Raw genomic sequence first — 21,511 nt, 5'->3', positions numbered from 1 at the left:
GCTTCTCTTTCTGCTGGGGTTTCCCTCTTCAAGCTCCCTCTCGATGTTCCCTCTTTAGATGCTGAATCTGTTCGTGGCCGTGATCATGGATAACTTCGAGTACCTGACTCGAGACTCCTCGATCCTCGGCCCCCATCACCTGGACGAGTTCGTCCGCATCTGGGGGGAATATGATCGTCTGGCGTGGTGAGACTTGTTTTATTTTACGGCTGCTTTTTTTTTTACCTGTTCAGTTTTATTTGGTTTTAAGCAGAGATGATCAATGTTCATGTTCTACCTTCATCCAGCAGAGGGCAGCCAAAGGGTGTGAAATACATTAAATTGCAATGAGTAAACATGGTTAGAATAAGCTAGTTTTCATTCAAAGTCAATAAGAAGATGATAAAAATGAAATACAATAATTATAATAAAATCAAGAGTGTGTTTTTTGGAAAATAAATAAAAAAATTAGTGAATTATTGAATATTTAAACACCATGTTTCAAATGCCAAACAAGAATTATACGACCTTGAAATGTGACCTACCTGTATTATGAATAATGTTTGTACTTCCTTTCATTTACCTCTCCACCTCTTGCTTCTGTTTTCTCCCGAAGTGGTCGTATCCACTACACGGCCATGTACGAGATGTTAACACACATGTCTCCACCTCTGGGCCTGGGAAAAAAATGTCCTGCTAAGATCGCATACAAGGTACTGACTGCGTGATCACCTCGAAAAAATGAAAACTCAAGTAACATCCTTTTTGTGTTATATAAATACATGATATACTGTAGTAAAAGTTTACGTTGATGTGATTAAAAGTAGAAATAACTTCTGAATGAATTTGCTTCTGTCTTCTTCTCCATCAGAGGTTGGTGTTGATGAACATGCCCGTGGACGAGGACATGTCCGTCCACTTCACCTCCACCCTGATGTCGCTCATCCGCACGGCTTTAGACATCAAGATCGCCCGAGGTCAGGGTGCATGTAATGGATTTTATCTCGCATTTAGGACAGCAGCTCCTCATTATTTTTATAATTTGCAGAATATTGTTTTCCCCTTTAACGGCATCAGTATAACATCAGTCTATTTGCCTGATTGTGAATGTCGAAGGTGGTGAGGACCGTGTGGCCCTGGACTCTGAGCTGCAGAAAGAGATCAGCATCATTTGGCCGTATCTTCCCCAGAAGAACTTAGACCTCCTGGTACCAATCAACAAAGGTCTGACTGGAACAACAGAGGGAATAGTCAGTGTGAATGTTGAGGGGCGAACGGTGACAGTTAATATGAGTGTGTCTGCCCTCACAGATACGGACATGACCGTGGGGAAGATCTACGCCTCGATGATGATCATGGACTATTTCAAACAGAACAAAGCCAAGAAGCTCAGGCAACAACTGGAGGCTCAGGTCAGCTCATCATCAATTTTCTGACACCGGAGGTCATGTTTAATATCAATTAAGTGTCGGTGTGGGTAAAGATTCAGGGGTGTTTGCAATTAATTTTTTAACATTTTGGTCCGGCCTTGGCCAATGTAGCCTGGTGGCTGTGGCTCTTAGAAGGTCGGTGGTCGATAAGACTGGAAGAGCTCTATCTAAATACAATTAAATGACCATGTATCAGCTCTACCTTGTGCCATGCCAGTTTTGTAATTTTATCTTTTCTACGTTTAGTTATTTATTGAAAGAGACAAACATATAAACGCACAACCTTTCCTCTGGTCTCCATAGTGACCACACAGAACAGCGTACATAGAGGTGGGAGGAATGAAAATGTCCAGAAGTTCCTGAATTGAGATTCATATCAAATCTTTGCTGTTTGTTTTATCAGATATTTGTATTTCTTGCACTGTTCAAATTCCTAACTGTGGCCTGAATCACTTGAAAATGAAACTGCTGTGAAATCGTCTGACTTGTATTTGTCCTTTTGTATTTCTGTCTCTAATTTCAGAAGAGTAACTTGATGTTCAAGCGTCTGGATGCCGCCGCCCTGCCAGAGGACATCCTCTCCAACACCCAGCCTCTGCCGATGATGGCCCACAGCGCTGGTTCTGCCCTGTGAGTCTGCGAATGTGTGTAAAAGACTGTGTGTAGCTCTGTTTGCGTTTGCTTATTCCTGTGCTCCGTCCTGATACAGGACCAGAGGAGGCTTCGTGGCGTTGAGCCCGATCTCACCCCAGGAACTGTTTTTGCAGACGATAAGCTCCGATACTGAAGCAAGTCGAGAGCAACCTCTGGTAAGGAAGAGGGTGAACATGAGTATACAACATTAATACCATAACCATGACTTAGAGCGGTGGTTCCAAACCTTTTAATTTACGATCATTAAAAACTAAGCCTTGTCCCGCTTCTCTTTCATAGGGACGAGACACCCCAAACAAAGAGTAATAGAATATAATCAATAAAATGAATAGAGTAAAATGTTATATGGTTTTTGAAGCAGAGCCACTCTGTTGTTTTCATATATTGCTTCACTCATATTTACTGCATCTCAATCCCATGTTCCTGTAGCCTCAGTCTGCTATTCAGCTGTAATATGAATAGAAAAATTCCTGTTGGTTTGGGTTTGATTAGCAGATACTGAATATTTAAAGACTTAGATCCAGATCAGGAGCCACAGAATTTGGAAGTTTGAAATGTTGATAATAGTCATTTCACACAGAGGCTCAGTAGCACCTCTCGGTTTGCTTTTTCAGTAATGTATCCATTGTTGTGAGCAGCTAAACTAAATTATGAGTTTTACATCTTAAGGAAACAGATACCCTGTCTTCTTTCTTTCTTTTGATGAGAATTTATGCATCGAAATAGCCCATTTCATTTAATTATTGTGTCGTACTTGTTCTTCTCTCACGTTGGGAACCACTTAAACATTTAACCGTAGAAAATGTGAACATTTCTGACACTCCTGCTGTGACTTTTCTTTCAGTGCCTTGCAGAGCACGGCATCGCTGACTCTCTGTGCTCCTGTCTTTGGTTACGTTTTAGTCCCTTGGAGGTCGGATTAGTGGAGGCGGACTGTCACACTGTTGATGTTTTGCTGTGTCTGGTTTTATTTACTGGTCCCCTTTGCCTGCTAGATGAATGATGCGAAGTTGCTCTAGAAACCCCACATGTTGGTGTGCAGAGGAATGTGTTTGACCCCTGGAGAGATGTTGTCTGGCTCTGTTTGTGTAGCGATGAAGACCTGAATATGCATGAATTCATGTAGCTGAGATATGGATCCCATCTTTTCTTTGTTTTGTTTTTCATCTCCTCTCGCTCCTCTTCCCCGTTCACAACCTCACTCTGTTTCTCTCCTTCCTGGAAGTGAAGTTATCTCTGTTGCTAGTCGTTGACCTGTCCGTTTTTTTTGGCTGGAATGGCTTCTGATTGGATGGCGATGGTGATGGCTATGATAGATGAGCCCTCAGTACTGAACTGGCTTGGCTGCCCCCCTCTCACCTGACTTGGATGCGGAGGCAGTCCTGGTGGGGACGAGCCTGACTGGTGCTCTGTCTCTCCTTGCCCTCCTCTCTTGTTTCTGTGCTCACCTAGGTGGGCGAGTGCAGTGGGGGGATTGAAGCCCCTCTGGAGCTTCCAGTAGGGAGGGGCCTGTGTGTGCGGGCCTCTTCCATGCCTCGTCTGGCTGTAGAGTTGCAGGTACACACATCTTCCACGACACGGCCTCTGGGCTGGACCTCGGGGAGTTCAGTGGCTGCATGGGCTCTAATGCCACTGTGCCTCTTTCCTTACGTGCACGAGAGAGTTATATCAGTAGAGATTTGGATTGTCCTTTGGTGCGTTCGGAATTGAATTGTTAGAATGGGGTGTGATACTTGAATGCAGATGCCTCGCTCTTTTACCTCAACCTCTTCATTTCATCTCCAGAATACAGGAAAGACTAATAAGTAAAGCATGTAAATGAATTGCAAACACAATTTCTGAATTAAATATGAATTTTTTAATAAGTATGTATAATGTTTTCAGAGTTCTACGTTGTGCTTGTATTTTTGTACGTGTGTTTTCACATACAAGGAGACGGAGGTTGCCGGTGGCTCCATGAAGCGTTCGGTGTCCACTGTTGGGGATCAGCGGGTCAACGGTCTCTGGCAGGACGAGAAAAGTCCTGAGCGACTGTATCGACCTCGTCACAAAAGCTACAAGGCTGCTGGTTAGTCTGCTCATCTGATATCACCACAGCAGTTTGCAGTTTAACCCCAAGTCACACTGTGTTTCCACCTACATTCTTTACACTCACCTCTTCTTTTATTCTGTTGTCTTGTGCTGTCCACTAGTCTCCCGGTCAGATCACAAGCAGCAGGCTGACAGGGAGCGTGGCCGCTCTAAGGAGCGCTGCCACCTCCTCTCACCAGACACATCTCGCTGTAACTCAGAGGAAAGGAGCCTGCAGCCCTCGTGCTCCTCCAGCGTGGAGCGAGCACACGTCCAAGATAAACAGGTAGGTCAGAAACACTCAGGTCAGCCCAGGGATTCAGGGACCTGGACAGGAACGACTCCATGTTATAACTCTGAGTTCCAGTTACTCTGTGTCTCTGTGACGTTGTGACTCCACTGCTGCCTTTTAAAAGTAAACATTCAGTAAGTGCACTCACATACACTTTATGCATTGGCATAGTGTATATATTCTGACGGAGAAGCGTTATCCCAAATCCAACATGGTTACATCACTCACTTGACTTTAACAAATTAACAAATTACTTTTTCACACGTGCCCCTTTTTTCATGGGATGTGGAAATTAAGCTGACATGTCTTCCTTCCTGAGCCGCCATATTCACAAATTTGAAAATACATTGGCGGTCCTTCCCCTTCGGTTTAACACATTTTGACTCATTTGACTGAATCATCCACTTATAGTGTGCTGCATCTTGCCAAAAAGTCACCGTGGCTGTAAATCATTGACTCTCTGACACTGTGATGTCATTATTCTGTTACTCTGTAAACACATTCTTGTGAACACAATCAAGAATAATACATTTTAGACATCGTCCTTACACAACGAGAAACCAATATAGAGCAGATGCTCTGATTGGATTCTGACGTTACCATTCTGCATACATTTCTGCATACGGAAACTTTAAGATAACAGGTTCAAACTGATACCAGATATGTAGAACATGTTGATGTTGATGTAAAAATAATCTTCAAGCTAAGTAATGAGCTTTTCAGTTGAATAATTACGGTAAGATTTATCTTGTGACATAGATGTAATTGTGACCAGATGTAATCCTCATGGAGAAGATAAAGGAGACAAACTACTGTTACTGTGAGCAGACTTTTGTCATGGAGTTCATGTTGGGACATAATTCAATCCAAGTGCCTCTTATCCTCAGGGAAACAGCTCAGACAGTCCAGTGCCCTCCACCTCAGAGTCCAGCACCCCCAGCGGCCGACGACCATTATCGCAAACCCCGACCCGGTCTCGCCCTCACATCTCCTACTCCCCGCTCGTGTGTCGCACACAAGCCTCTGTCGGTGAAGACGAGGACGAACAGGGCAGCCCAGAGACCATGAGGCGAGGCAAGCCCACCCGGGAGGCCAAAAAGGGGGTGGCAGGAGAAGGGCGGGCCGAGGCCGGCCAACACTCGTCCCCGCCTCGACGCTACCCCTCAGAGCCATTCCTGGCCTCACAAGAGGGGGACCACAGCCCTGACCCCTCTGGTCCCATGGAGACCTTGACCTTCGAGGCGGCTGTGGCCTGCAGCCTGGGACGCTCAAACACCATCAGCTCGGCCCGCCCGCGTTTGCGGACTGGCTGGCAGGTCCCCAACGGACACTTTCGGAAGCGTTTGGCGCAGACGACCTCGGTTGCGGGCTGTGATCCTCTCAGTGACACAGAGGAGGACGACAGGTGCTAGGGACGGGAGGCACAGCGTGGAAGAGGAGGGGGGATCCCAGTGGAGGTGTTGGAGGAGGATGCTGTGCAACAGTGTACAGAGTGAAGATCAATGTGACTCTTTCTGCATCAGTGCATTGAGGCCAAGAGCCCTCTGGATGTTTGGTCAAATGTGAACCCAAAACAATGAAGAACAATACTTCCTGAAACTGTAGTTGCCAATTCACACAGAACACTGACAATAAATAAGGTCTATTTCCTGACTTGTACTTGATGATAGAGAGTAATAACACATCTCAAATAGTCGTGGGATGCAGAAAATACACAAAACAAATGGATCAAATTATGTCATTTGTGTCAATATAAGGTATTTTCATTTCTGAAGATGTCTCTAAATGATTCAGTGTTGCTCTGAACAGTATTTATCTGTGGGGTGTGTGGATATGTAACTACATTTTCTTATAAATAATTGGTTTTGTAAATAGTTTGTGATCATCTCACCATTGCCATTTAGTAGACCAGATCAATACGATAAGCCATCACGCAGAGACGATCGGATACTTTACCAGACAATGTGGATACTAATACTCAATAATGCTGGATTTTTTTACAGTGTGAATGAATGTGCAGGGGGGTAAACCTGCCTGATTCTCCCCGTCATTTTTCTTTTTTTGGTATTGAACATAATAATTTGTGAGATATGAATAAAGTCATAGAATAACATAGAAAATATACTTATTTGTTATTTCTCCCAGTGTTATTGTTAAATCATGCCTCCGCCAAACTAAATACCTTTAAAGTTTCCTCATCATCCTTCAAAACAGCCTGTTACTTTTGTTTTTACCAGTCTACACCTTTAAAATAAGAAATTTCAAACAGTTATATTTAACATTTAATTTTCTGTCATTTTACATCATTTCAAATCCAACCTCTCATCTATTTTTGCCTTTTTTCTTCCTTGTGAATATTGTGTGAACCATTCCGGACGATGACTGTAGAAACACTGTAGACACACCATGACACATTTTGCTTCACAAATCAACATTACTCTATTGCTTACTAATAATGTACAGAGAAGTTGTGCTGTTTGTAACATTTAGAGAAAAAAATATATTAAACAGCATCAGTTGATGAGCTTTAAAGGTAAGGGAATCGTTGAAAAAAAAGTTCATTTTAAGATTTGTGTATTTGTCTTGTTTGCCTGAAGAGGGCCAATTCTGTGAAACTCACTTAACCAAAAACATGGAGACTTGTATCATAAATTCCTGGAATGCAAATAATTTGTGGGTTTTTATGTGTACAATAGCTGTATATACAAATAAAGGTGTCCTCAAGTTGCCACTGCTATTGAATGAGTTTTTTTCCCCAATTTCTATAAAGTTATATTATTAAAGTGATATTTGTGGTATTTGATAGCTGTCTACACTGAATGGACTTTTGTTGCAGGTACTTGATTTAACCCTTTGATACAAAGGCTATTCAAACCCCTTCTAATGCACAACATGGGTCAAAGGTGACACAGTAAAACACAGAGTCTTTTGTTGTTGAATAGTGAGATCAATCAGCAGGCTATTTAACTGACAACTGAAAAGACACTTCTTCTCAGTTGGATCAAACAGTGCAACAGAACAAAAGATCAAGACTGCTCTACAAGTCCGACACCGAGACCACAACGAAAAACTTGATCAGTCAACAGCTGAGAGAATCATGAGTCTACAAGACAACTGCTCCAACAGCAACACAGAGCCAAACTCAGAGGAAACAATGGAAGGCCTCCTGCAACAACTGGAAGTCTCAGAGTTAAAGAATATGAAGCTGTCGCTGGAGAACAAAGCTCTTAAGGTGCTGATGAACAGCAAGGACAGCAAATGGAATAAGGGCAAGACACGGATGCAGGCTGGGATTGCGTCATTGGAGAGTGAATTGAAGAATGCCAAGGTGGTACAGAGAGGACTAGAGTCCGAGCTGAGGGAAATGAACAAGAGGTTGATCGTGAAGGACACAGATATACAGTTCCTAAACAATCCCCCCGAAGAGCCACAGGCTGTCATTCAGAGGATAACAGAGGAGTTACGTGAGTACAAGCAGAAGGTTGAGGATGTCGACAGGGAAAAAGATGAAGTAATTGCCACTTTCCAAAGTGAAAAGACCGCGCTGGTCGATAAGAATGCTGAGCTCATGGCCAAACTGAAGACCACACAGACTCAGATCCTCCAGAGCGAGACTGACTGTAACCTCAAAGTCAACGCTTTGGAGAATCAGCTAGGGAGTGAGCAGTTGGAGAAAGACGTCTGCGTTCAAAGAATCAAGGAGCTGGAGGGTCTGGTAGAAACCACAGAGAAGAAGTGGCTCAACGTGCAGGAGGACTTGCAAAAGAATGTTGAGCTCACAGAAAAACTGACGGCCATGCAGACTCAGATCCATCAGCTTGAGTCTGACTGGGAACTTAAAGTCAACACTCTGGAGGATCAGCTCAGGAGTGAGCAGGTGGAGCAAGAGACCTGCCTTCAAATAATCGAGGAGCTGAAGAGTCTGGTTGAAGCCACAGAGAAGAAGTTGCTCAATTTGCAGGAAGACTCACAAATCAAATCTCAGAAGATGGATGAGGATATCAAGTTCCTCATTGTGAAGACTATTAAGCTTCAGGTAAGTGACCTGATCAGCTCAGTTTTATTTGAACAATAACTTGTTGGATTGTGAGTTTGTTTCCGATTTAGACTTTGAGAGTGAAAATAATGAAACACGTGTCATCTCTGTCTTTTCAGGAGCTGGCCCTCATGTCAGACAGCGACAAGGCCAGAAGAAGAAAGGATGAAAGAAAAGCTCAGAAGGAGGAAGAAAAGAGACTGAAGAAGGAGCTGAGGGAGAAGAAGGAGCAGGAGAAGAGAGAGAAAAAGCAAAAAGAGAAGGAGGCGAAGAAGGAGAAGAGAAAGACCACTTCTCACCTCCCTTCACCCTGTTAACCCACTTCACCTCTCCCATCCTTCCACGCCCTTAATCCTGTCTCCTATCCCCTCATCCCAACTGCCCTCCCCCGAAAACATTATTTAGTTATATAGTTTATTATTATATTAAATGTTATAATAATATAGTTTTATTTATTTATATAGTTTCTCTTTCTCACTAGTAATGGATTGTAACATAAGACTTACATGCATCAGATGTGCAAAAGCAGCTGTGTGAAATGTATGGCAGGTGTTCCGCAGTGAATACATACTGTATGGGTCATTTTTTACCCAAGTGTGTAAAAGTGTGAGAAAGGAAAAAGGAAAGTAATGATTTGTGGTAATCAAAAACAAGATATTTAATGAATACTTAGAATATTAAATGATAAAATACTATATTTCAAAAATATAGTAAAGACACACTCAGAATAACACAGGAAATGAATATGGGTCACTTTTGACCCATGTTGTGTATCGAATTTCTCACTGATGTCGGTCTTTCCTATAATTAAAATTCTGTTTAATTGTTGGGGACTAAATGGTTCAGTGCTGACATGCAGAGAAAACAGAGTTTTTTCCCACCAAGACTTTAACTAAAATAATAATACTAATAGTAATAATAGTAATAGTAATATATGGTATATTATTGCAATAATTTTAACAATAATGTCTATGTATTGCACATTGCAAATACATATATATATCATTTCATTTTGTTATTAAATTCACCTAGCTGTGGAATGCTCATTATATAAAGCTTTTTTAAAATTTAATTTCAGATATTTTTCATAATAATGGACTAATTGATTCTCTATTGATCATAAACCAGTCAATCGTTTGTTGTTGTCGTCATTCAAATGGGCGGGACTCGGTCCTGTCTGGGAACTACGTCACAGAAATAATCCAATCAGCGGCGCATATTCACCCCACTGACGTCATATACAAAGGACCGATAACATGTCGTCTGGGTGAAGAAGGAGCGAGCAGCTAGCGAGGAGACAAACTGAGGAGTCTTACTCACGAAGTTGAAAAGGAAGACATGTCGCCTCGGCTCCTCTGCCTGACCACACAGTCTATGAGCTACTGTTTCCGTTAAAGTGGACATTTAGCTGAAGTTACGTTTCTGACAAAGTAATGACTGATTCTCGTCACGGAAGTAGGACAAAAAAAAGTAGCTAGCTCGGCTGCTAGCTGTCGTTAGCAAAGGAGTTCTTTGTTTTGTTTTCCCCGTGTAAACATGGAGAGAAACTAGTTCGGACGTTGTGCTCTGTCGTTCAACGTTCACGCAGCGGTTTCACAGCCATGTATCTGGTGTCTTCTGATATTACATTCATGGTTTCTGGAGTAGTAGGAAGACAAATCTAACATTAGCCAACGAGAGCAACTTTAGCAACAACAAGATCAGGTTGCTTTAGTTTAGTTTTGTTGTTGTTTTTTGACGTCGGCCAGGAGGACGGGAGCGGAGGTACGAAGACATGGGCAACTGTCTCAAGTCTCCCACATCGGACGACATCTCTCTGCTTCATGAATCCCAGTCAGACAGAGCGAGCTTCGGGGACGGGATGGATCCGGACCTCGAACCACCTCCGCCGTACCAGGTCAGATGCTGTAAACACACACACACACACACATGCTGAAGCACGAGCTTATTGATGCATGTTTCTGACACAATATGGGACAGACTGTGAGCTGATATCGCGTAAGATAAGCCTCTAAATGTTAAGATACAGCAGGTTCTCTTCCTAAACAAATAGTGGGTTTGTGTCACAGTCACAGAACAGCTGTTCAGACCAGGCAGATGCTTCTATCTGTCACTCCACCTCTGTGTAAGTGAGCTGGTATTTGGATGATAACCGTGTTGCTGTTTCTCTGTGTGTCACCAGGAGCAGGCTCACATTCCCATATACCATCCCACACCCAGCCAGGCCCGTCTGGCCACACAGCTGACAGAGGAGGAGCAGATTCGCATAGCTCAGCGCATTGGCCTCATCCAGCACCTCCCGAAGGGCGTTTATGATGGAGGAAAAGACGGCTCTGAGAAAAAGATCAGAGAGTGAGTGTATCCTATTCCCGCATCTGAGGTCATCCACAGGGGGAGAAGCATTTGAGACTGGTGTAAAATGGTTGTGCAGCATATATGCAAGAAAAGCTGTAATAATTAGTTGTGTGCTGAAATGATCAGCTGATAAATCAACAACAGACTAATTCAATTAAAAATCCTCTCCTGACATGAATTAAATCCACAAAGGTTTATCTCTCTGCCTCAGAATTACACATTGCCTTAAAATTAATTGGATTAAAGGTTCAGTGTGTAGAATTTGGTGACATCTAGTGGTGAAGTTGCATGTTGCAGCTGAATACCCTGCACCTTTCCTCTCTACAATGTAAGAAACAAAAGCAGTAATATATAACACCAGCCTTCAACTCCTCTACGTTATCGGACAGCTAATACTGTGTCGCTAATGTTGAATAAAGCGTTAAATATCAATAATTAGCGACTGATGGCTTCTCCTTCAAAGCCCCTGGTAATGTCACAGTGAACGAAGGGGAAATAGATGCTTATGTTGTTGAAATGATATGGAAAAACCCACAAGGTGACAGGATTGGTTCAATAGGTTTGTGATGTATGAGACTCTTCATTGTAACATGAACACTGCAGTTGCAAGGTGGAAATACTCAGCTATGAAGTCGGCCGCATATTTCAAGTATGACATGTCTTGTATCATGTAAAAAAGATCACAGGGCCCATTCACAAGCTTAAAAACACTTCTTTAAACACTAATGTTGATACTTTATTAATCATCAGAGTCTGAACTGAGGGTGTTGAATAATGTGTTTTCTTAAGGCCTCAAAACTAACAAGATATTTTTGGGGTTTTTAACAACTCCTATGATTGTTGGCTGCTTGTTTTTATTCTAATGTCACTGTAATTTGAATCTCGGCCAATCAAAGTTATTTGAAGGTATCTTGGGCTCTAGGAAAGAGAGATTGTATTTTTTCAAACCTGTCCAGCTGCTCTAGATTATTAACCCCTTGCAGCCCTAATACCATTGACAATATTTGTAATGTGGGTATACTGGCAGAGGAGAAGCCACCAGTAGTTTCAGTTCTATTCAGGCAGATCTATTTAAAGGACTACTTTTCAGTTTTTCATAGCTGGAATGTATATTTTTATACAGCTACTACTGACAGCTGTGAAGTTATATAAAAACTCACAATAATGTTGAACATTTGTGATGTGACGTGTTTAACCCCTTCACTTCCTCTCCTCTCAGGTGTGTGATCTGTATGCTGGACTTTGTATACGGGGACCCCATCCGGTTCCTGCCCTGTATGCACATCTACCACACGGACTGTATAGACGACTGGCTGATGAGATCCTTCACCTGCCCCTCCTGCATGGAGCCTGTGGATGCTGCCCTGCTCTCCACCTATGAGACCAACTGATTCTTCACCCCCCTCCTCCCCCACGCTTACATCAAACACGGCCCCTCCGACCCCCGCACACAAACCCTACAACTGCCCTCTTTATAGAGCCTGAGGAATTTGGGGGGAAAAAATAGGTTGGCTGTTGTATTGCACTTTGAAAATTACCCATTCTACTCACCCAGTGTTGGCCTTCCATGTCCCCCAAGTCAGAATAAGCTGGTCTTAAAAACATCAGTTACACAAGTCAGTGAGAGACTGTTTCAAGTCGACCCTGCATGATTGTGTTTGTGTGTGTGTGTTTATTGTGTCGAAGCTGCAGCCTGCATTGATGGTGAGCACATGGGATTTTCTTTTTGACCTGTGTGATTGGGGAGGGGGTTGATGACTTTGCATTTCCACTTGAGCCGGCCTCGGTGGTGTTTCTCCTCAGCTGACACCATTTCACCGTCATTCCCGGTTAATCATAATGTAAATGGACAAGTAGGTTAACTTAATTATTGACCAGAACGTTTAAAGGTGTCGCTAGAAATCTGTTGGATTAAAGTCGAAGTTTCCGTGGCAACAGTGAGCAACGACTTCAACATATTGATCTCCTACAGACCCTACACTTGGGAAATGTGTTAACACACAACAGAAGAAAAAAAGGAGGATTACAAAAAAAAAAAGAATGCACGCACTTTACAGAAATCACCCAAAGTCTATAAGTACACATTCATTCATAATGGCGGTCAAGTCCACATACTTGTCTTTGGCTTCTTCAAATAATCAGACTTTTAAAAAAAGCTTTGAGCTGAAGGAATGAGATGATGATGTGTAATGTGAATGTGTCACCAGAGGGGGTGTAAAGTAGCCGGCAGCCAGTGTAAAGGGCTCATTCGTGCATGGGCAGGTTGGATCAGTGAGTCCAAATTAGAAAAATGCTTGCACACACACACGTTTCATCTGATCCAGAGATTTGCACTTTACGTATAGGACAGTATCTAAAACAATATATTAATATATGTACCTTACAATCTTGCACTATCAATACTTCATTCCTCCGTTTCCTGAGATGCAAAAGTTATATAGCTGATAAAACATGTTGTCAAAGCTGTCAGTAGTCACTCACCACGTTGAAGTAAGCCCGACGATGTATATCATGAAGTCTGTGATTCAGTAGCGTGAGCCTCCGCTTTGCTCTGCTTAAGTCTGGATTCTTGTGTGTTTTTATGTGTTAGTAAAGGGACAGAGGTTTGCTCGATGTTAAGGGAAAACATCTTATTTCATAAGATCGGCTCCTTGAGTTTCTCACCAAGAGCCGGATCAGATTGACGCCGCTCTTTTGTCTGTGCAGCGAGTATGGTATTAGCGACAGTTAGCTTAGTTTACTATAAAGACTGGGAAGAGAAGCTAGAGCAAAAACTAGCGAGAAGTAAATATGAAAATATGCCAACCAACAAACATGACAACTGTTTATTAATCTTAATACAGAAAGTAATGTTGACAAAATTGTGCGTTTTTGGGTTTTGCGTGGAGTTGTGTGGCTATACACACACAAAAAACTTGTAATAGGACAAATTCCAATTTGTACATTTTTATTTACACATTCAACAAATAACGTATAGCATATTAATTTCTGAGTTGTTGTGGTGCTGTTAGGATACTTCATTTTGATATTGACTTTTGGACAAAAGGTTAAAGCTGCTTTCCCTCGGCTTCAAGATTTTGAGCTAAACTGAACTCATCATTTTCTTGTAGCTCCATATTTATTGTTTGAAAAAAATAGCAAATAAGTGTATTTCCAAAAATGTCAAACTATTTCATTAAGACAAACTTCAGAATGTTAGAGTTTGAATCCACATCCCTTTGTCACATTTTTCTTGTTACACTGTTGTGTTTGTGTTGCTTTGTTTCAATTCACTGTAGCAGAATAGTTACAAAAGTCAAACGGTTCTTTTGTGTATGTGGTAGTGTGGCTTTTCTGTGTTTTATCTTTTACCTTCACATCTCCCACACGTGTGTAAAATCCATTGTGTATTAGGACAGTAAGTATATAACTATATTACACTGGTTGAAGCCTGGCTGTGCAAACCTCTGTCCCAATCCGAATTGCAGAGTCTGAGCGACTTGTCTTTATGGTGTGATAGTCTGAACTGAGATATCAAGTTTTCCATTGAGCCTTCCCTTTGCTGTGTTTTTCAGCTTAAGTTTATTCTGAAAATGAATATTTCCTGTAATCTTTTTTTATTATTATTTTGTTCTTTTCCGAAGGCTGTAAAGCCCTCATGTAAAAAAAAAAACAATAAACACACAAAGAGAAATTGGTTTTGTTTAATAATAATAAAAAAGCAGTTGGACATTTCAACAGGGGGAAAACAATCTGTTTGTGCTTGTGAGGGGGCAGATTTATAACCCAATGATTATTAAGATGTGAGATTACAGAGCACACGATTGCAAAATGTTTCTCTGGGCATTTCAATAATGAAATCCTAAAATCTGGCAGCGGCGCAGGAAACGTGACCGTGTAATCAGGGCTCTCCGTTGGACTGATGGAGCAAGTGAGCCAAAGCCATATTAGCTTTGTTTCCTTGTCTTGCATCAGCTGGGGACGAAACATGTGAGTCAAATTGTTTGTAATTAAAAAAAAAAAAAAATCATAAGGTAAATCCTTGTGTGATGCTGCCGACGCAAGATTAAAGCAAATGGACACTTTGTTAATGTATGAATGAATCTGAAGGGTGGTGGGTTTATGACATCGTACACAAGGGCCGCATTCATTTATATGCACATAATAAGAAAAGAGATTGCAACAAATTCTTTCTCTCTCTCTTTTTTTCTCTCTCAGCGTTAATCAGCTTTGCGGCACAGCGAGATCTGCATGCTCTCACTTTTTTTAGATTAGATTCAAAGACAAACTTTGAGCAACACAATGAGGACAGACATGGAAAGGTCGCTTATTCAAATGTGGCCGTAATGAGATTTTGTGTGGCGACATGTTTAATCTCTGCAAATATCTGAAGAATGTAGCCTGGAGGATTAACTGAAGTGTCAGTCGGTGCATCTGAAGAAAGGTTTGCTTGTTATACTGTATAAAGAAGCACTGCAGATTTAGATCAAGTTGTCAAAAAGAAAAGAAAACATCTTTTTGTCTGACTGGAACTGAAAGATCAGAGTGTGGAACTTTGAGAATTTGACTATTTAAAAAAAAAGATAAATCCTATAAATATTCACTTTCACAGGGCCAGCCCCAAGATGAAGAACAGTACCACTGCTACCTTAAGTAGCTAAAGAAAACTCCATTGGACAGATCAATACAGAACAGTGACGTTTATTGATATTATTTTATTTCTCCAAAATGAAATGTTAGTGACACATCCATTTCTTTTATTAAACCAATATTGACATTTGAAGGACAGGACTTTTAAGCCTTTATTCAATATGACAGAATTATGTTTGAAAGGGGGAAAGAGCGGGGGAGGGATACAGCAAAGGGCCAGGTCGGCATCGAACCTGCAGCCGCCGAGGACACATGCCTCCGTACATGCCCTCCCAACCAGCTGAGCTATTGGGCTCCCCAAAGATATGAAGTCTACTATGTTCAAGTTGGGACATCGTGATCTGGACTCTGAAGGGCCGAAGACGTCCTGAGAGTTGCAGTACATTAGGGTTTGTACATCCCGTGAAAGGTGACGGGGATGTCACACTCCACGTCTGCCCTGGCGACCTCAGACAGATCCTTGGCGTTGAGGATGAGGAGATACGCTGGCCTCTGGGAGCCGGGAGCCGCCACGATGGTCAACAGCACACCTGTCGACACAGCACGGAGATTATCATTAGACATGTTTTGTCGTAGACAGCGTGGAAATACAGATACTGCGTTCATGGTGCTTGTGGCGCACCGTCATCCTCATCCACCCCATCAGGAGTCTGGACGAACAGGGGCTCTGAGGGGTAGCAGTCTGGCTCCTGCCAAACCCAGGTCTCCCTGGACTTCACGTTCAACTTGCAGATCTGCACACGAGGAAAAGGAAACAGTTACTGGAGCAGTTTGATTGACACACTCTTTACAACTGAAGGCCTTTTGGGAACATACCCTGTCTGGTATGAAATGGTTGAGACCCAAGCCGTAGGTGAACGTGTAGTTCTTCCCTGCGTGTTTGCTGTAATTGATCTGAGGGAACTCAAACGCTATAAAAAACATTTATATGGTTAAATGATGAAGATACTTTGCTGCATCAATTAAAAATGAAAGTGTTGGAATAAAGTTTGATGGTTGTGTCGGCACCTTGGCGAGGCCCGGAGAACAGCACCTCGGGCTCCAGCCAGATGGTCCCGTCGGCGTGCATCACGGCTGTGGCTGTGGTGTACGGCAGACTGACCAGGTTCTTCCCTTGCTCCTCCTACATCAACACCGTGACAACATGAGGAGAGGAAACATAGACTCCACCTCTCTGAGAAGCAATTGTGGATGAGTAAGAGACGCGACTCACCTTGTGGACGTCCAGGGGAATAACATATCTGCGGACTTCTGGCTGGGGCGCCATCATGGCCGCCTTCTTCACCTCGTCCCAGTTGGCTCTCAGGTTGGCCAGCCACAGGTAGTTGTAAACAAACTCAAATCTGCAAGAAAGAAGTGATGGTGACTAACAAAATGTAACAACATTTTATTTATGAGAAGTGAGCCACTCACCCTTTCCAAGCACACAGGTCAAAAACTATGAATCCTTGGTCCTCGTAGGTGTTGATGTGATGAAACATGCCGATGGCCGCCCCTTTGAACTTGTGGTCGATGTACTCGCCCGGGCTTTTCCTGGCAATGTGGAACAAGGTCTACAAAGAGTACATCATTGTTAATTTCAGGTGGGCTGATGATAATTTAACGGGTCAAACCACTAAAGACGTGGATCTGCTCCTCGTTCTTACTCCTTGGCTCTCATTGGACTCGAAGCAGTCCATGTAGTTGGAGCCTCGGATGCTCCAGGCGCTCAGGAACTTCAGCAGGTTGATCTTCACTGGCGTCTCCACAAAGACAAAGTAGTTTTCTGACATGCCAAAGCTGAAATCAACGAAGGGACGGCATTAAAACTCTCTGTGGCAACATCGACGACAATCGATCCATCAAATGGATCAAAAACTACCCACCTGTGCACGTAGGAGGGCTTGAACCTCTCGGCACTGGGGAACTGCACCACCACCTTGGTCTTCTCGATGGGATCAGACTTATCTGAGAAAGAAAGCAACGGTTGTGATGTTTGACACAAGCATTAAGTTGTTTTGGCTCCTGTTTGTTTGCTTGTTAGTTAGTTTGTTTGATTCTCAGCAGGATTACACAACAACTACACTGCAGATTTTCACCAAACTTGGTAGAGGGAAGGTTCATAGACCAAGAAAGAACTCATTAAGTTTGTTGGAGATCCAGACATTTTTTTTCACTTGCTTTAACAAGAATTACTTTTTTTTACATTTCCCCCCCTAATTTCCCAGGAAATGATTCATGGATCTTGATGAAAAGAAAATCCGGCATATTTAGGGGACTGATATTTCAGAGTGTGTGCAATTTGGTGTGGAAATAAAAATCTGGATTTAGTGAATTTAAATGTGTTTCCATCAGGAGACTGTTGGTGGAACATGTTCTATCGATTATTCAAATTTTATGTTGAATTTACGTTAATCTGTATATGACGTTGATACTAAAGACACAGTTTGTCTATTCCTTAATACTGTCTGAAGAAGGTGCAATTTCCAGAAGAAGGTGGTTAGTTTGCTGGATTTAACAACACATTTCAATCTATTTTGAATTCTTCTTAGAGAGAAAATAATTTGAGAGAATGTCTTTTATTTATACATATAAATTCTACTTGATCTTTGAAAGGGGTCTCTGTGATTCAGTTAACCCTGCGTGTACAGTATTATGATACCACTAGCTTTAAGTAGAGGTCCCTTCTGATAAAGTTCTTTGGTCCCTGTGACACCAATGCCGACCTTTCTGTGTTGGTGGGATCTTGACGATGTTGTAGGCCAGTGTCGCTCCTTTGCCCATGCAGTTTCCAATGTTGTACACCGTGCCATCATTTTCAATATGAGGGTGGGCCGTCACTCCATTAATGTTGATATAGTTGCACATATCAACCTGCACAGAAAAACAACATCATTTTATTATGCTTTAATATTGAGAAATGTCCATCAGATCATTTTTTATGTCACAAATTCGGTGATATTTCTGTATTGATGTACCTTCTTCAGCGTCTGCAAGGTGTCCGGGTCTACTTTAGTGATGAAGTTGGTTTCCGTCACAGCGTAAAAGTCCTCACCAACAGGGAAGACGTTCACCAGGCAGTTGTCTGTGACCTCAACACCCTTGAAGTAAGAGAAAAACCTGGGAAAAAAAATTACATATTTTAGAAAGCAGACACATGGTTGTCAGTGGTGACAAGGAGAAAAGAACCCTGAGGAAAATACATCATGATGGACAAAGATAAAATTGAGTTTGAGTTCTGCAGTGACTCACCTGGAGAAAATGTTCTTGCAGGGATCAGGATACGCAAACGTACCAAACTCAGTGATCACCACACGCTTCTCTGTGATGGCGCGCACATACGCATCTGTTTTGACAAACCTGACACAGAGGAGGGATTGAAATTTTTTATATTTTCACTTCAAAAACACAACATTACATTTACATTAAGTCAAACGGCAGATGCTTTCATCAAAAGAGACTTAAAACTGCGCGGCAAATCGAAAGCTTCAGTACAGCTGGAGAGCTTGAAGTAAGAAGCTAAATCTGTTCGACATGATAAAGTGTAAGAGATCAGATAGAGAAGCACACAGAGAATAAGTGCTAAGGGGCATATTAGGGTGTAAGATGAAAGTTTGTACGAATGAATCTTTAAAGGTTTCACTGCTGATACGAAATTGAACCATTTGTTTCTCATGTGTTTCATGTCTTTATATCTGAAATCCCACCTCCCTCATGTGGTATATTCAATCTGCAGATTGGTGGTCTTTCATATTCTCTCTCTCTTTTACGTTGTGATGGTGGTAATACAACTGTTCATTGCAACTTTGGTTGAAAAGTCTTCACAGAAACACATCAGTAACATACCGAACATATACGAATGGCAGGATTACATATTTCGATTATGTTTCAAGTCTCTGCAGATTGATTTTGATGCCTCATCGAAACCAACAGTTGCTTTAAAACGCAAAAAAATCTCCCAAATAATAATTAAAAAAACATAATTGGAAAACGTATTAGCACTCTGGTAAATCATGACAGAGTAAGTCTTACTTTCGGAAGTAGGTAACTTGTCCGTTCTTGAAGTCGAATTTGTGCATGAGGGCCTGGCCATCAAAGAGGTGATAGAACGGTTCATCTCCAACCTCGAAGAGTCCAGGTCCCAAACGGAGAAGACTTCCCTTCAGAAAGGAAGGAATCCTGCCTGTGAAATACCAACAGTGGGTATAATCAGAGATATCTTTTGTAATAACAGAAATACTCACACTACAAATCAATTCCCTGAACAATGAAATGTATATAAAAATGTCAAAGATTTTTTTGTTGTGTCTAAGAGAAGCAAACAAACCTGTGACAGTTGCTGGAAGAGGCTCAGCCAGCTCCTCACACGTCTCAAAGATCTTCTTGTATCCACCAGCTGGGTGCTCGAATCTGTCGTCAGAAAGCAAAGACATGAACAAACAATGAAGTGAATTAAAGTGAATTAAACTCGATGAAAATACCAGCAAGTTATGTGTCTGTTGACTCAAAGCATTATAATCTGGATCGGGTCACACAGTTCGCAGAGTTCAGCGTGAACTTTCAAATCCTTCATGTGCTCCATCACAACCACTCAGGGTCACAGGGTCAAGTGGCAGAAACTTCTAAACATAACATCATAGTCCTTTCGTCTGAATATTCACCGTTTTCAAATATGTTAAGCCAACTTGTTATCTTTTGATGATCAATATGAAAATAAAAAAATTACACTATAATGACAGTAAACCATGACTAACTTACCTGCTGACCATGTTGCCTTCTGGTTGTGGCAGCACACAAAACAAAGCTCTTGAGAAAAACCTCTGCTCACTTCTGAACTGGAAAGTCTCTGATCCCCCCCCCCTGTGGATTCGGGGTATTTATTTGTCTGGTCGCCCTCACGGTCGCTGCAATCTGCGGCGTAAACCTTTACTCCCGGCCAATCATGTTGCACCGTGAACAAGAATCCCATTGTGCCAATATCCTCTACTGGGTGACTCAATGGGTCACCCCTCTGAAACCGGATTTAAAGCCACAACATTTATCCCAGAGAACCATGTTCGGGAGAAGGTGTTGCAATGGTGCATGTGATTTTTCTTTTAAATTTGGTCATTTGTTCAGAGGTTGTGCTTTAAGTTATAGTTAAGCTGAGTCATACTAAATTCAGCATATATCAGAATGTTTATGTAGGGCAACCAATCAGCATGAAGCAAATACAATAAACTACAGAACTAGACATGAATTAATGTTCTGTATGTATGTGTTAGAAGTTATATTTAACAATATAAAGGCTGCATGTGTGTTTTTCTTTTAAATTGAGACAATTGTTCAAAAGTTGTGCTTTAAGTTAAGCTGAGTCACACTAAGTTCAGTATATATCAGAATGTAGATTTAGGGCAACAAATCAGCATGAAGCAAATACTAAAAACTACAGAGCTGGATGTGAATTAATGTTCAATGTACATGTTAGATTCAAAGTTATATTTAACAGTACACAGGCTGCTTGTGTGTTAATTTGCTCCTTTTTAGATTTTTAAAGTTACGAATTCATCAACAGAACCACTGGGATTAAAACCACATTGTCCAAAAACCACCCTCTTTCTATTTCAGGACAAAAATACCTCCTCGTTTTAGATTAAATGAGGATTTTCTGAGTCATAGAATCTGAAAAAATATTGTGAAACACTAATAGCAGTGAGCCTTTGCTGCTATAATTATGTGTTGTTGTGAAATGACTGTTAAACTGCGTGAAAAATGTGCCCAGTTCTTTGGTTAGAACACAAAATGACTTAATTTGCTTGTCTCGGTGCAGCTACAGGCCTAATCCAGGTGTAGGGATTATGTTCGACGTCGCCTGGAGACAAACGCTGTATTGTTCCTCCTGGAAAAAAACACCATTAGTAGAGAGAGTTTCGTCAGTGGCAGGGTTGTGGCGTGGCTCCCCCAAGCCAACACATGTGGACTGACTTTAAACAGCAACATGCAGCTGAAAGCTTTTTCTCTCTTCTCTTAAATTAAACTGAAGGATCAGTGGTAAAAGAATGCAGAGAGAGGCTGAGAAAAAATCAGTCGCACCTCAGCTGAGTTATC

At 41.9% G+C, this 21,511-nt stretch overlaps 3 protein-coding genes across 7 annotated transcripts in view; 2 read left to right on the top strand and 1 right to left on the bottom strand.

The window, feature by feature from the left end:
* The window catches only part of LOC118118210 (voltage-dependent R-type calcium channel subunit alpha-1E), a 38,891-nt gene extending 31,738 nt beyond the window's left edge, over positions 1-7,153 (top strand). For 2 of the 4 annotated variants that reach the window (XM_047342071.1, XM_047342069.1), the window contains 10 exons: positions 59-186; positions 596-692; positions 851-956; positions 1,096-1,203; positions 1,291-1,391; positions 1,933-2,039; positions 2,119-2,218; positions 3,996-4,131; positions 4,256-4,419; positions 5,313-7,153. In XM_047342071.1, the coding sequence (XP_047198027.1) occupies positions 59-186; positions 596-692; positions 851-956; positions 1,096-1,203; positions 1,291-1,391; positions 1,933-2,039; positions 2,119-2,218; positions 3,996-4,131; positions 4,256-4,419; positions 5,313-5,837 (1,572 nt within the window). In that variant the 3' untranslated portion in view covers positions 5,838-7,153. Of the gene's footprint in view, positions 1-58; positions 187-595; positions 693-850; positions 969-1,095; positions 1,204-1,290; positions 1,392-1,932; positions 2,040-2,118; positions 2,219-3,995; positions 4,132-4,255; positions 4,420-5,312 lie in introns of all 4 variants that reach the window. The other 2 variants (XM_047342070.1, XM_035171220.2) reach the window with 1 other exon arrangement.
* A 2,532-nt stretch (positions 7,154-9,685) lies between these two features.
* On the top strand, positions 9,686-13,723 carry LOC118118099 (RING finger protein 11). Its single transcript, XM_035170939.2, has 3 exons — positions 9,686-10,358; positions 10,644-10,813; positions 12,036-13,723. The coding sequence occupies exons 1-3, from the start codon at positions 10,236-10,238 to the stop codon at positions 12,205-12,207; spliced, it is 465 nt and encodes a 154-aa protein (XP_035026830.1). The 5' UTR covers positions 9,686-10,235; the 3' UTR covers positions 12,208-13,723.
* A 1,757-nt stretch (positions 13,724-15,480) lies between these two features.
* On the bottom strand, positions 15,481-20,344 carry rpe65a (retinoid isomerohydrolase RPE65 a). Of its 2 annotated transcripts, XM_035170938.1 has the most exons (14): positions 20,183-20,344; positions 19,752-19,834; positions 19,457-19,607; positions 18,677-18,784; positions 18,403-18,544; positions 18,151-18,298; positions 17,311-17,392; positions 17,092-17,224; positions 16,859-16,998; positions 16,659-16,788; positions 16,454-16,568; positions 16,262-16,356; positions 16,068-16,179; positions 15,481-15,975 (listed from the first exon to the last, which is right to left on the bottom strand). In XM_035170938.1, exons 1-14 carry the CDS (start codon positions 20,191-20,193, stop codon positions 15,830-15,832), a joined length of 1,596 nt encoding a protein of 531 aa, XP_035026829.1. In that variant the 5' UTR covers positions 20,194-20,344; the 3' UTR covers positions 15,481-15,829. The 2 variants fall into 2 exon arrangements, with proteins under 2 accessions (XP_035026829.1, XP_035026828.1); XM_035170937.1 differs by lacking the exon at positions 20,183-20,344 and having other exon boundaries at positions 19,752-19,872.
* Between the last annotated feature and the right edge of the window lie 1,167 nt (positions 20,345-21,511).

Source organism: Hippoglossus stenolepis, chromosome 11, assembly GCF_022539355.2.
Source record: "Hippoglossus stenolepis isolate QCI-W04-F060 chromosome 11, HSTE1.2, whole genome shotgun sequence".
Taxonomy (NCBI): domain Eukaryota; kingdom Metazoa; phylum Chordata; class Actinopteri; order Pleuronectiformes; family Pleuronectidae; genus Hippoglossus; species Hippoglossus stenolepis.
Note: the sequence above shows the minus strand (reverse complement) of the source record. Positions and strands in the feature narration are given on the sequence as shown.

Bases quoted from the DNA above. Each gene is read 5' to 3' on its own strand.
- LOC118118099 (XM_035170939.2), top strand. From the start codon at position 10,236: ATGGGCAACTGTCTCAAGTCTCCCACATCGGACGACATCTCTCTGCTT. The intron at 10,359-10,643 runs GTCAGATGCTGT...GTGTGTCACCAG, and splicing joins AACCACCTCCGCCGTACCAG to GAGCAGGCTCACATTCCCAT. The intron at 10,814-12,035 runs GTGAGTGTATCC...CTCTCCTCTCAG, and splicing joins TCTGAGAAAAAGATCAGAGA to GTGTGTGATCTGTATGCTGG.
- rpe65a (XM_035170937.1), bottom strand. From the start codon at position 19,857: ATGTCTTTGCTTTCTGACGACAGATTCGAGCACCCAGCTGGTGGATAC. The intron at 18,785-19,456 runs GTAAGACTTACT...CCTCTGTGTCAG, and splicing joins CAAGTTACCTACTTCCGAAA to GTTTGTCAAAACAGATGCGT. The intron at 16,180-16,261 runs GTATGTTCCCAA...CCTCGTGTGCAG, and splicing joins ACCATTTCATACCAGACAGG to ATCTGCAAGTTGAACGTGAA.